Consider the following 12,460-nt stretch of genomic DNA (forward strand, 5'->3'; position numbering starts at 1 on the left):
TTAAATCTCTAATCTTTTTTTGATTGAATTGTGCTGTTTAGTGCTTTCAAAAACCTATTAAGTGATAATAATGAGCACTGATGTTATTTTTCTTTTATAATTTTTTTAAGTTTATTTATTTTTGAGACAGAGAGAGAGCATGAACAGGGGAGGGGCAGAGACAGAGGGAGACACAGAATCCGAAACAGGCTCCAGGCTCTGAGCGGTCAGCACAGAGCCCGACGCGGGGCCCGAACTCACAAACTGCAAAAGCGTGACTTGGGCTGAAGTCAGACGCTTAACCGACTGAGCCACCGAGGTGCCCCAAGAACACTGCTGTTCTGGTTGAAAATATGTCCACAAGTTCTTTGACATTCATCCTTCAAAAGATGGAGACAAATTCTCTTCTTGAATAGAAGCTAGATGGACCGACTTGCTTCTATGGAACAGCAATCAAGTGGAAGGGATAACGAGTGACTTTGGAGACCTCCTTTCTCTGTCTTGGTTTACTTCCTTTGGGGAGTGCCAGGTGCCATGTTTTGAAGACACTTGGTGGCCCTGTGGTCTCAAATGAGGCACAGAGACTTCTGGCCAACAAGTCAAGCAAATGAGCTTGCAAGTGGACCCTCCTGCACCTCCTGAGTTAAGCCCTCCGATAACCACAGCTCCAGCTGATATCTTGACTGTAACCTTATGAGAAACCTGAGCCAGAAAGAATGGTGCAGCCACACTGCCCCTGAAATATACGTCGGTAGTTTTTGTTTACTGGAGTAATTATAAATCACACACACACACACACACACACACAAACCCACGAAGTATAAAAATGAATTGTATCAGAAAGGGACAAGTTGAGTACCACACAGAGAGAGTACTTCAGATCCCTGCACAACTAGGGACAGGAAGCAGCAGAGAAAACTATTTAGCTGGAAACGTGGGCTCCTTTTTAAGGAACTGGAGGATACCTCAGGATGGAATCAAAAATCCAGTGGATGGAGACAGGAGCCACTGAGTATTCCCAGGATGAATCACGAAGTCCTACTCCAGGAAATCCATTCTGGATTTCAGAATGTCTGTGGTCTAGTGACTGCTGTGCGCCTTCCGTTCCCCTCTCTTCCAAGAGAAATGTCTGTAGAGGCAAGTTTCTTGTGCTTCTCCCATTACTGCATGTGATGTGTGCAGTTGTGGTTGGGGCAGATCATTTTTTTATCTCACAGATTTTCATAGAGAGGAACCACTTAATTAATGCACAACCAAGGAGCCTCATCTGTTCCAGGACCTCACAGCTTCCTGAACCTTAATGTTGTAATGGGATGACAACGTTGCACGGGTCTGGGGAGGAGGTGAGTGTTTACTGCATGTGGAAAGAATGTGAAACATTGGAGGCCAGAGGGTGGATTTTGGAAGTTTTTATTTTTATTTTTTTTTTAATGTTTATTTATTTCTGAGACAGAGACAGAGCACGAGTGGGGGAGGGGCAGAGAGAGGGAGACACAGAATTGGAAGCAAGCTCCAGGCTCTGAGCTGTCAGCACAGAGCCCGACGCGGGGCTCGAACTCACAAATCGTGACCTGAGCCGAAGTGGGTCGGTCACTCAACCGACTGAGCCACCCAGGCGCCCCTGGATTTTGGAAGTTTTAAAACATGGCCCCCAAATGATTGAACTCTCCGCCAATCAACCTGATTCTACCGCTGCTTCACTAATACAGTACAGAATAAAGAGTCTGTGCCAGTTTCTGATCCCAGGTTTTGTGTTAAAGAAAAAAATATTCCGTGGCAATTATTAAAAATGGTAAGGCAGACTTTACTCAGGACGATCGCAATACGTATCAGGGATCAGACCAACGCAATTTTGCGGTGGAGATTAGGGTCAACTCCCAATACAGATGGCTAAGTGGGAATTTACAGCCAAGAAGCAGGTTGGGGGGCGCTGAATGTAAAAGTTACTATGAAAAAATTACTAGGAGGTAAGGCAGGGTGGTTCCGGCAGAACTACCTAACAGGACTCTTTTGAAGGCCTGCCGGGGTCATCAGACATCACCTGGAGGATGGCGGAGGCTAAGGAACCTGATCAGACAAGGGAGGTGGAGAGTTCTCGCCAAAACTGAATTTTACAATGAAGTGCACAGATGGGACTAGGAGACGGTTTGGGTGGGAGCCTGACTTAAGTGTGTTCAAGCAAAGAATCTTTGTCACTAAGAAACCAGCAATCTCCACTTCCTTTCGAGTCACTCGCTTTTGGAACCCAACTGCCATGCTGAGAGTAACTCTAGACCACACGGAGAGGCCACTGTGTAGGCATTCCAGCAACCCCAATTGGGGTGCCAGTCGACAGCCAACATCAAGCAATTAAACACCTGAGTGTGGAAGCCCTAGAGGACTTTAGCCCCAGCCATATGAGTACAACAGAGCAGATACCGTGAACGAGAATCATCTAGCTTACTAAGCCCAATGAACCTGCAGAAGCATGAGCGACAACCACAACACGCTTCCCGGCGGCTACCGCGACCGAAGCCCAGTTTAACTCCGGCTCGCCATTATGCTGTCGGCATTCCGCAACTGGGGGGAAGACTTCCGGAGCCCTTTTCAGGAGTGTTGATTGGCTTACATTCGTGTCGATCAAGACTTTCTGCCCAATAGGCCTTTCGGCCCCCAGGCACCACGGCCCGCTCTCTCCATCTGTAGTCGGGGCAAACCCAGAGGCTACCCGGAAAGACCACGGGGGAGCAAAGAACCTCCAGGAGTGGCGTTTAGCGCGACTTCCTCCGGTGCGGTCCAATGAACTCTTTCTTTTGGGAGCCAATTCGGTCCTAGAGACCGCCCTAGAGGAAGAGCATTTTGATTGGGTGTTTAGCACAGAGACCCACGGGAGCCTCGACCAAGCGCTTGCCGTTATTGTCCAGCTCGCCTGTCAATCAGCCCGCTTTCCTGGACGAGCGGAAACTGGCAGCCCTGCTGGCACCGCCTCTTCCTGGGCCGGGGGCGGGGAGGCGGCTGGCCGCGGGGTCGGCGAAGCTGCCGCGTGGGCGGGGCTGCGCCGCACGGCCTGAACACTTTCTCGGTGGTGAAGCGCCGGGGGTGCCCCGGAGCGCCGGGCCGTGCGGGGCGGGCCCCGGCGAGGGGCGAACGCGGGGTTGGGGGCGGGGCCGGGGCGGGGCCGGAGGAGGCGGAAGCGGCGAGAGAGCTCGGGCCGCAGCCATATAGAAGCCAGCGTCCGGGCCGGCAGAGCGGCGTCGGCGGGGTTGGCCGGGGCGGCGGGGCGCTAGAGCCTGGGCGGGCGGGCCGAGGGCCGGGGTCGAGGCCGGGGATCGGGTGACTGGCGGGCCGAGCTCCCGCCCCCGCGCAAGGCCGGGGAGTATGCGGCCGGGGGCTCCGGGGCGGGGCGGGCGGCGGCGGCTGCAGCGCTAGCGGCGCAGGGGGTGGGCGGCGGCGGCATGAGGCGCGGGGCCGGCGCCCGCGGGAGGGAGGCGCTGCCGGCGGCCCGGCCGCTCCCGCTGCAGCTGCTCGCCGGGCTCGCCGTGCCCCGCTTGCGGGGCCCCGGACGCTCTCGTCCCGGCCGCCGCCCGGGCCGCCCGTGGTGACCATCCGCCGCGCCGCCCGAGGCTTCACCCGCGCCCTCCCCCAGGGCGCGCCCGCGGAGCTCCGGCCCCATCGCCTGCTCGCGGAGGCCGCGCCGGGCGGCGGCGAGGCCGGAAGATGGCCTGGGTGCTCAAGATGGACGAGGTGATCGAGTCCGGGCTGGTGCACGACTTCGACGCCAGCCTCTCGGGCATCGGGCAGGAGCTGGGCGCCGGCGCCTACAGCATGAGGTACCGGGCGCCCTGGGCTGGGCGGGCGGAAGCCTCGGTCTCCTTGGGGGAAGGCCTGCGCGACCCTGGGCCTCTGCCGGGTGCGGCTGCTCCCAGCGGTGCCCGGGCCTCCCGGTCGCGGGGTCCGGGCCCTGCCGCGTGGTCGTCGGGGCCGGGGAGCCCCGCGGGCCTCTGCCCAGATGGGTGGCAGGGGGGTGGCGGGGGGTGGCGGGGGGTGGGGGCGAGCCTGGCTCCGGGAAACTGCTCCTGAGGGCTGCATTTTTGCTGGAAAACTGGCTGGCTGTTAGGATGGCTTGGCTTGGTGGGGGAAGGGGCTTCCTTTCCTGGCAAGTGATTTACAAGCCGCTTGGAGCTGGAATACAGTGTACGAAATAGTAGAACTTGTACTGGGAAAATACTCTTTAGGGTTTCGGTTACCCGTTCCTATTCTGTTCTACATTGTAGTCTTTCCTGGTTGCAAATTTTAATCACGGCTGTTACAACAGTAATTATGTCATAAGCGAAAGTGGACACGGTGGGGGGGGAGCGCCTTAGTTCTGTATTTTGATTGTTTCAATGTGAAGTTTTTCGTTTTGGGGACCACCCTCCTAGGCTATTTTCTTTTGAAGAAGGCTTTAAGATGCCGTGATTGCACAACAAACAATAGTTTGTTTAGTCTCTGCTGCCTGTACCAGCAGCCATTCATTTTGTTTAATTTTGAAGGTTGCAACAGATCTGAGCTTAGTCTCTGGCCTTTATCCTGAAGAACGCCGTGGTTCTGTTTTTGTTTTCTTGAATAACTTCTGTCAGTTTGGTAGCTCGCTATTTTTATTTTTAGCAGCTTTATTGAAATACAGTTGATGCACTATAAATTCACCCGATTAAAGTGTAAAATCCCGTGGCTTGGCAGCTTTTTATGAAGGCTAATTCAATGAGACTTTCTAAGTAAGTTCTTTAACGTAATGCCTGTGTCTTTGAAGAGCTGTCCAGTCTCCCAGTAGCTTTCATACACCTCCCTGCGGCTCTGCGCGAGGACCGAGGACACAACAGTCCTGAGCAAAGACTTGTGGGTCAGGGCAGGCCGGGGATGGTGGAGACTGCTCCCTGAAGAAATTCAGCTTTTGGGTCTTACACGGGAAACTTTGGGCACTAAAGGACTCTCAGAAAGGAGGAGGTGTTTCTTAGAGCGTGGAAGTGGGTGGGGGAAAGCCTTTCGTCACCAGACTCTGACCCTGATTGGGTGGGTATGTGCTCCTCTCCCTGAACTTGGCACTTCCTCTCGGCACTTGTGCAACTTGAGGGCTCTGAGTGTGGTGGCTTATTTTCGGGAACAACTGTTTCACTTGGAGAAATTGATCTATTGAAAGTCAGAGGGTCATCTCGGACAGGCGTCCTGCAGACCGTGATTCCCCACTTGAAAACGTGGGCCTCAAGTGCCACGCAGCTCCTGGAGGCTAGTTAAGGCACCTGAAGGGAATGTAGCGTTTTCGGCTGAAAAGCTGCTTCTCACTTCTCAGTTACGGGAAAAGGAGAGTTTGCTGCCAAGAACTTTGCTTATTAGGGTTATTTTGAGCCTTTACTTTTTTCCTAGAGTTTTGTTTGTTTTAGTGACTCAGCCAACTAATGAACTTTTATCTATGGTTTATTCTGTGGAAAGGAAAGAAAATCATGCTATAAACCATTTCCCTGACCTTGTTCTTAAAATAATGCCTGACATCTTACAATTATTGGTCTCCTACAATACTTGCCACGGGGAAACTTTCCATTGGATGTTTTTGGTTATTGTTTCACGGTGTACCATTTCATCTAAATTTCCAGGTATCTTTGAAGGCAAATGCCAGGTTTTCAAGGAGCTTGTTTAGTTTAGTTTTGTTCTTTCCTATGCAGTTAGGTCCTCAAAACTGAGGAACCCACGAGAGTACTTGCTTGCCACTTGCAAATTCAAGGCCCTCGATTTGAGATTCAAACTTGGGCAGTTCCAAAATGGACTTTCTGTGGACTAAGTCTGAAGAAAGGTTGAGGCTGTTGCAGGCCTCCTGTGAGTGCACTCGTCCTTCCCTGGCCTGGACCTGGAGCCCCAGGCGGCTGGATCCCAGGGGGGCCTGGTGTCTTCTTAATGCGCGTGCGCGGGCGGGCAGGCTCTTTTCCTCCGCATCAGACGGGAAGTAAGGCCGTTGCTGCCTAACTTTCCCTTTGATCTGTTCTCCCGTAAGTTCAGGAAGTAAATTTGAGGTGCAAAAATGGAAATTCTTGGAGAACGGATTTCTTCATAAAATGGAAAGCTGCCTACAAAGTAAGCTTCTCTTTCGTGTTCCAGAGTGAAGTGTGCTTCCTCTGTTTGCTCTTTGGATGGTTTAAGCCATTTTTAAAGACTTTCTAAGAAATGGTTTCTGTGGATTTGGGGGAAGACGGCTTGTAAAAAAGACGGTTTCTCTCGATAGTCTGACTTAAAAATCTGTTTGCATTAGGGCCCCTGGCTGGCTCAGTCAGTAAAGCATGCAGTTCTTGATCTCGGGGTCGTGAGTTCAAGCCTCCCATTCGGCACGGAGCCCGGGTGAAAAATAAAAATAAAAAATAAAAACCTGTGTGCGTTAAACAGCGCAGGCTAACAGTGTTGGGGGGCGTCGTGGCAATTTCTCGTATTACCTTTGCTTCTCCTTTCTTTCCACTTGACTTGGGTTCGTTTGTTTTCTCTGCTTCTCTTCCTCCCCCTTCCCCCTCCCCCTGCGTCTGCGGCTGTGCCACGTGTGTGCGCGAGGTGTGAGCGGCTGCAGACTCTGTTGGAAACGAGGCGGCTCGTGAATGTTTCCGAGAGTCTTTGGGCTCGTTACATCAGGATTCTCGAGATGGGTGAAGAGATCCTAGGAACTTCTTAACCAGTCCCTCCCTTTGAAGCGGGTAACCCGGAGCCCACAGATGCTACGGGGTCACCCGCGTCACCTGCCGGTGGCACTGCCGTTCCAGACGAAGGCCGAGGTTCCCGTCGCCGAAGGACGGAAGTCTGAAGCCCCTCGGAACTTGGAATCTGGGTCCTTCGTGTTTTGCGAAGTGAGGGGCAGATAACCACGTGGCCTCTAGAAAGTAATTCTTGGAAACTTTCTTGAGAGGGTCTTTGGGGCCACCTGAGTTTTGCCGACATGAAATGTAGAGTCTGTAGCAACGGAATTTTCAGGACTTAAGTAACGTGAGCTCCTTAGATCACACACAACGCATTCAGTCATCACCTCACCGAGGGGCATTGGTCTTACCGCCGGGTAGACCAGGAGACCTCGGGCCCCCAGCCTTGTGACCCCGCTCGGACGGAAGACGGCCCTGGAGGGCCTTAATCCCGTCAGGAGAAAGGATCCAAGGACGCACAGCCCAGCGGTGCCAGCAGCAAAGTTCGTGAAGGCGGAAGGACGCCGTCAGGCCGCGAGGGGCGGCGAGCCGAGGGGAGAGCGGGGCCGCCGGGTCTCGGGCTTCTGTCGTGTTGTCGACCAGGGGCCGGAATGGTTGCCGCTCGAGGTGGGCGTTTCTCGGAGGCCGAGCCTCGTCTCCCTTCTTTGGTCCGGGGTGTCCCGCCACGGCACCCTGAGCCCGAGGGAGATTTTGGTCGGGTCGGGCAGGGTAACGAGTCACGTGAACTTGAACTTTGCCCGACTTCGGCAGCCATCTTGGCCTGTCCGGTTTGATCCGGTCGCTCGTGATTTTGTCTTGGAGCGCCGCCAGGACCGGCCTCTGGCTGCCTCCTGGCCGGCCACGACTTCCTCTTGGCGGCCTCCAGCCGTCCTTCTAGAACCCGGCCGACTGCCTACTCTGACACTCTCACAGTTGTTTTCCAGGAAACGACGGGCCCGCTTTGTTCGGTTTTGGAGGAAATTTGCCAGATACCTAGGTCTGAAGAATCGTAGTTTGTTTTTCTTTTCTTTTTTTTTTTTTTTTTTTTTAAATATTTATGTATTTATTTTGAGAGAGGGAGAGGGAGTGGCAGCATGAGAGGGAGGGAGGGAGAGAGATTCTCAAGCAGGCTCTTTGCTGTCAGCAGGGAGCCCGATGCGGGGCTCCGGTCCCACAACCATGAGATGGTGACCTGGGGTGAAATCAGGAGCCGGAAGCTTAACCGACCGAGACACCCGGGCGCGCCTGTTAGTTTTCCTCTCAAGTAAAACTGATACTTTGTGAGAGAAACTGCCGGGGCGGCCTGCAGATCAAACGGTGGCATGAAAGCTCTCCTTCGGACGACCACTAGGTGTGCAGCAGAAATCCGTGATACCCGCCCAAGAGCCGCTACGTCCTGAGATGAATGATTACTGCGCAGCGGCTACCACTGCTTTGATCTGGGTCCAGTTTGGTGCCACTGCCCCGGTTCGTGCGACGGCACCAGCAGTTCTGATCACCGTCGGCCGAGTGCAGATGTCATCGAAGGGAAAAAGGCAGATCACGCTTTGCTGTGATGCTGAAAATAACTTTGACCTTCCGAACCCCCGAAAGAGTCTCCGTTTCCTCAGGGTTCCGTAGGCCACACCTGTGACCATCGCTGGTTCGGCGTGTGCGTAGACTGCAGATGCGGGAAACAGACTTCCTTCTAAATGAAGAGCAGACCCGGTGTCGGAGCTCAGAGAAGTCGAGCAGCCTGCCACCGTGTGGCTCAGCGGGCGGCGCGGCTGGGCCCTGATCTCCGGAGCCGGGCTACGGCTTCCACTGGTCTCCGTGGCACCTTTTGGCCGCCTGCCAGTTCGTACGTGTGGTGGGACGCGCTCTTTCTGGATGGAAGGAAAATCTGCCGGGAAGGCTGTATATGTGTTTCTTCTCCGTCTTGTTGTATTTTGCTTCTCCCCCGCCCGCCGCCCCGGACCTCGGTGAATTTACTCGTTCTAATAATTCGTAGGCTCTCAGACTTTCTAGTCAGTTTTTCTAGTTATTTTTCATAATCAAGGTAACTATGAATAAACGTTTAAACGTTTAAAAAATTTTTAAACGTTTATTCATAGTTATTTTGACTTTTTTTTTAACGTTTATTTTTGAGAGACCAAGTGCAAGCTGGGAAGGAGCAGAGAGAGGGAGACACAGAATCCGAAGCAGGCTCCAGGCTCCGAGCCGTCAGCACAGAGCCGGACGCGGGGCTCGAACCCACAAACTGTGACATCATGACCTGAGCCGAAGTCGGAGGCTTCACCGACTGAGCCAGCCACCCAGGCGCCCCAACAGTGTTTGTAAATAGCGGTAGACTTGTTTCTTCCTGTATGGTCTTTACATTTCACATTCTTGCCTTGGTGTGTTGGCCGTGGCTTTGCTGTAGTGTTGTTTAGAACCACTAAAAACTTGATTCTTTGATCTTCTTACTGATTTTAGAGAAGGTTTCCAAAGTTTCATAAATAGATGATCTTTGTTCCTAGATGAGATTGGTCCTCTGTTTTATTTTCTTGTACTCCTGTTATTTTTTTAAACATCAAGACTTTTTTTTTTCTTTTTTTTTTTTTTTTTTAACATCAAGGCTGTATCACTTTCAAGTGAGTTGGATAGCTTTCTCTCATGGGCTAAAAGTTGTATTTATGTATTTAGATATGTAGACTGTATGCCCAACATGGGGCTTGAACTCATGAAGAATCTCACGCTCTATGGACCGAGTCAGCCAGGTACCCCTAGAAATTTTTTATGAGATGAGACTTAACGGTTTCTTCAAGATTTTGTAAAGCTCACCTGGAATGCAGCCTGGATTTGGTGATTTTAATTTTTTCGCACAAAGTAGATGTTTGACTGTACATGTAATTTATGCAGTGGACGTAGGAATATTCAGAATTTATGAACGTTAGCCAGTTGTGGTCATTTTACTCTTCATTTAAAATTGCTTTAAGTTTTTAGGTTTTAAAAAAAAAGACCTCTGTATTTGTGATTATTCCCTTTTACCTCACAGGAACTCCCTATCTTTTCCTGCTTCTGTGACCTATGTCAGAGGTTTGTCTGTATCTTTAGTGCCTTGCATGAAACCAAATTTTGGGGAGCACCATCAGTTGAGCATTTGAGTTTTGATTCTGTTCAGGGTTTGCGGGATTGGTTCTCAGGATCGAGCCCTGCACACAGAGCCCGCTTGGGATTGATTCTCTCTCTCTCTCTCTCTCTCTCTCCCTCTCCCTCTCCCTCTCCCCCTCTCTCTCCCCCTCTCTCTCCCTCCCTCTCTCCCTCCCTCCCTCCCTCGCTCTCTGCCCCTCCCCCACCGTCACACCTGCACCCACGTGCTTTCTCTCCCTTGAAATAAATAAACATTAAAAAAAAAGAAACCAGTTTTGGTTTTGTTTTTCTTTTAGGTTGGGTTTTCTGTTTTATTTTTGTGGTTATTTTCTTCCAGGTTCTTGCTTGCTCTGGTTATTTTCCAACTTCTTTGGTTGGGTGCTTTCTCCTCCTGGTGTTTGTCTTCTAATAGATACGTTTAAGGGTGTATATGTTTATCTGTAAGTGTCTCAAGATTTGAAGGCAGCACCTTTGTCGTCATTTAATTCTATTGTTTTCTTTTTTCCTATTGTAGTTCTTCATAGATCCTGGATATAGTCTTTGATTATGCATAGATGTCATGAATACTTCACCTCCATGACTTCTCTTTCTGTTGTCTTTTTGGTGGCTTTTGAGCTGACGTTCTTGATTTTGAGATGGTCAAATTGACTAATGTTTTCACTTACAGTTAGCCTTTCTCTACTGTGAGGGTCAAAGATATTTTTACAGTCTTTTCTAATGATCTGTTACTTTATAGACTATGCCTAGGATTACAGTCTATCTGGAATAAATTTGTTTTTTTTGGTATGGTATGAAGTAGGAGGGCAATTGCACTTTTCCCTACTTGAAAAGACTTTTTACTCGAACCTCTTCACAATGCCATTCTGTTCTAAATCAACTGTCCAGAAGTGTGGTGTTCTGTTTCCAGATTCTGCATTCTGTCCTTATGTTCCGGGGGAATACTCAACTAGACCATGCTTTGTCATAGGACTCTTGGATTTGGTTTGTTAATACTTAATTTGTTTGTTTGTTTGTTTGTATCTGTATTTATGGCTGAAATGAGCTTTTCATTTTCTTTTTAGTTCTGTTTGTAGCCAGTTTTGACTCCAAATTACTTTACGCTTATAAAATGAGTTAGGAAGTATTCTCTTTCTGTTCTGTTGAAGAGTTTGTATAAGAACTGCCTTTGAAAGTCTGATAAAACTTGCCTGTAAAACCATTCCGGGGCAGGGATTTTCTTTGGGGGGAAATGTTTTAACCATGATATCAGTGTCTGTAGGATTATTTTTTAACAGCTATTTATGTCTTGAAGAAAGTTTTTGTTTCTCTTAAGATTTTATTCTCGAACTCACAACCCCAAGAGTCACATGCTCCACCAACTGAGCCAGCCAGGTGTCGTTATGTCTTGAAGAAAGTTTTGATGTTATCTTTTTTTTTTTTCTTAAATTTTTTCTAAAGTTTATTTTTGAGGGAGAGAGACAGAGACACAGAATCTGATGCAGGCTTCAGCCCCAGGCTCTGAGCAGTCAGCACAGAGCCTGACACGGGGTTTGAACTCCCGAGCCGAAGTCAGATACTCAACGGACTGAGCCCCCCAGGCACCCTGTGATAAGTTCTCTTTCTAGGGCATATTCATCTTATCCATATTTTCCAATATATTGGCACAAAGTTGGTAGTGATATTCTCATCTTTTTAGTTGTTATATCATTAGTTATAACTTCTTTTTTATTATACTTGTGCCTTTTTGATCTGTCTCTCCTAGACATATGTATAAGTTTTTTAGGGCATATTGGACCAGACCTTTTGTGCCCTTAGTATTTGTTTGTCAGGACTACGAGAAATTCCAGATTTTCAGGTCGCTGCTTTTCTCCTATATTTTGATCGACAGTAAGAGAGAGACAGAACACAAGTGGGGGAGGGGCAGAGAGAGAATGAGACATAGAATCAGAAGCAGGCTCCAGGCCCTGAGCTGTCAGCACAGACCCTGTCCCCGGGGCTCGAACTCACAAACCGTGAGATCATGACCTGAGCCAAAGTCGGACGTTCAACTGACTGAGCCACCCACGCACCCCTGCACCACCCCCCCCCAATTCTTTACCCATCTCCGCTTTCTTACCAGTTCCTAACTTCCTTCCATGTTGCCCTCTAGAATTCTCAGTTTGTCATCAGAAAACCCCCTTAGTGGGGCACCTAGGTGGCTTTGGTTCAGGTCGTGATCTCACGGTTCGTGGGTTCGAGCCCCGCGTCAGGCTCTGTGGTGACAGCTCAGAGCCTGGAGCCTGCTTCGGATTCTGTGTCTCCTTCTCTCTCTGCCCCTCCTCTGCTTGTGCTCTGTCGCTCCCTCAAAAATGAACATTGAAAAAATTTAAAAAAAAAAAATCCCCTAAGTGGTCGATGTTAATTGGTTGAATTGTGCCCCTCCCTCCCCCCCCAGAAGGATATATTGGAAGTCCTAGCCCACAGGACCTCAGAATGTGACCTTACTTGGAAATAAGGTCTTCATAGAGGTAATCAAGTAAAAATGATGTAATCAGGGCAGGTGCCGGTATCCTTATAAAAAGGGAACATTTGGGCACAGAGGAAGACTTAAGTGAAGGCACACTGGTTGCTGCTGACCATGTGATTGGAGTGATGCGTCCACAAGCCAGGGAACACAAAAGATGTCACCAAATCCCAGAAACTGGGAGAGAGGCCCAGAGTAGAGCCCGCTCACAGCCCTCACAGGG

At 50.2% G+C, this 12,460-nt stretch overlaps 1 protein-coding gene across 3 annotated transcripts in view; it reads left to right on the forward strand.

Annotated features, from left to right (window-relative positions):
• The first annotated feature begins 3,545 nt into the window (after positions 1–3,545).
• Positions 3,546–12,460, forward strand: part of UBP1 (upstream binding protein 1) — a 52,304-nt gene continuing 43,389 nt past the window's right edge. The window contains exon 1 of one of the 3 annotated variants that reach the window (XM_030330136.1): positions 3,546–3,788. In XM_030330136.1, coding sequence (XP_030185996.1) covers positions 3,676–3,788 — 113 coding nt within the window. In that variant the 5' untranslated portion in view covers positions 3,546–3,675. The remainder of the gene's footprint in view (positions 3,789–12,460) is intronic. The other 2 variants (XM_030330133.1, XM_030330134.1) reach the window with 2 other exon arrangements.

The sequence above is a fragment of the Lynx canadensis genome, chromosome C2, assembly GCF_007474595.2.
Source record: "Lynx canadensis isolate LIC74 chromosome C2, mLynCan4.pri.v2, whole genome shotgun sequence".
Lineage (NCBI taxonomy): Eukaryota > Metazoa > Chordata > Mammalia > Carnivora > Felidae > Lynx > Lynx canadensis.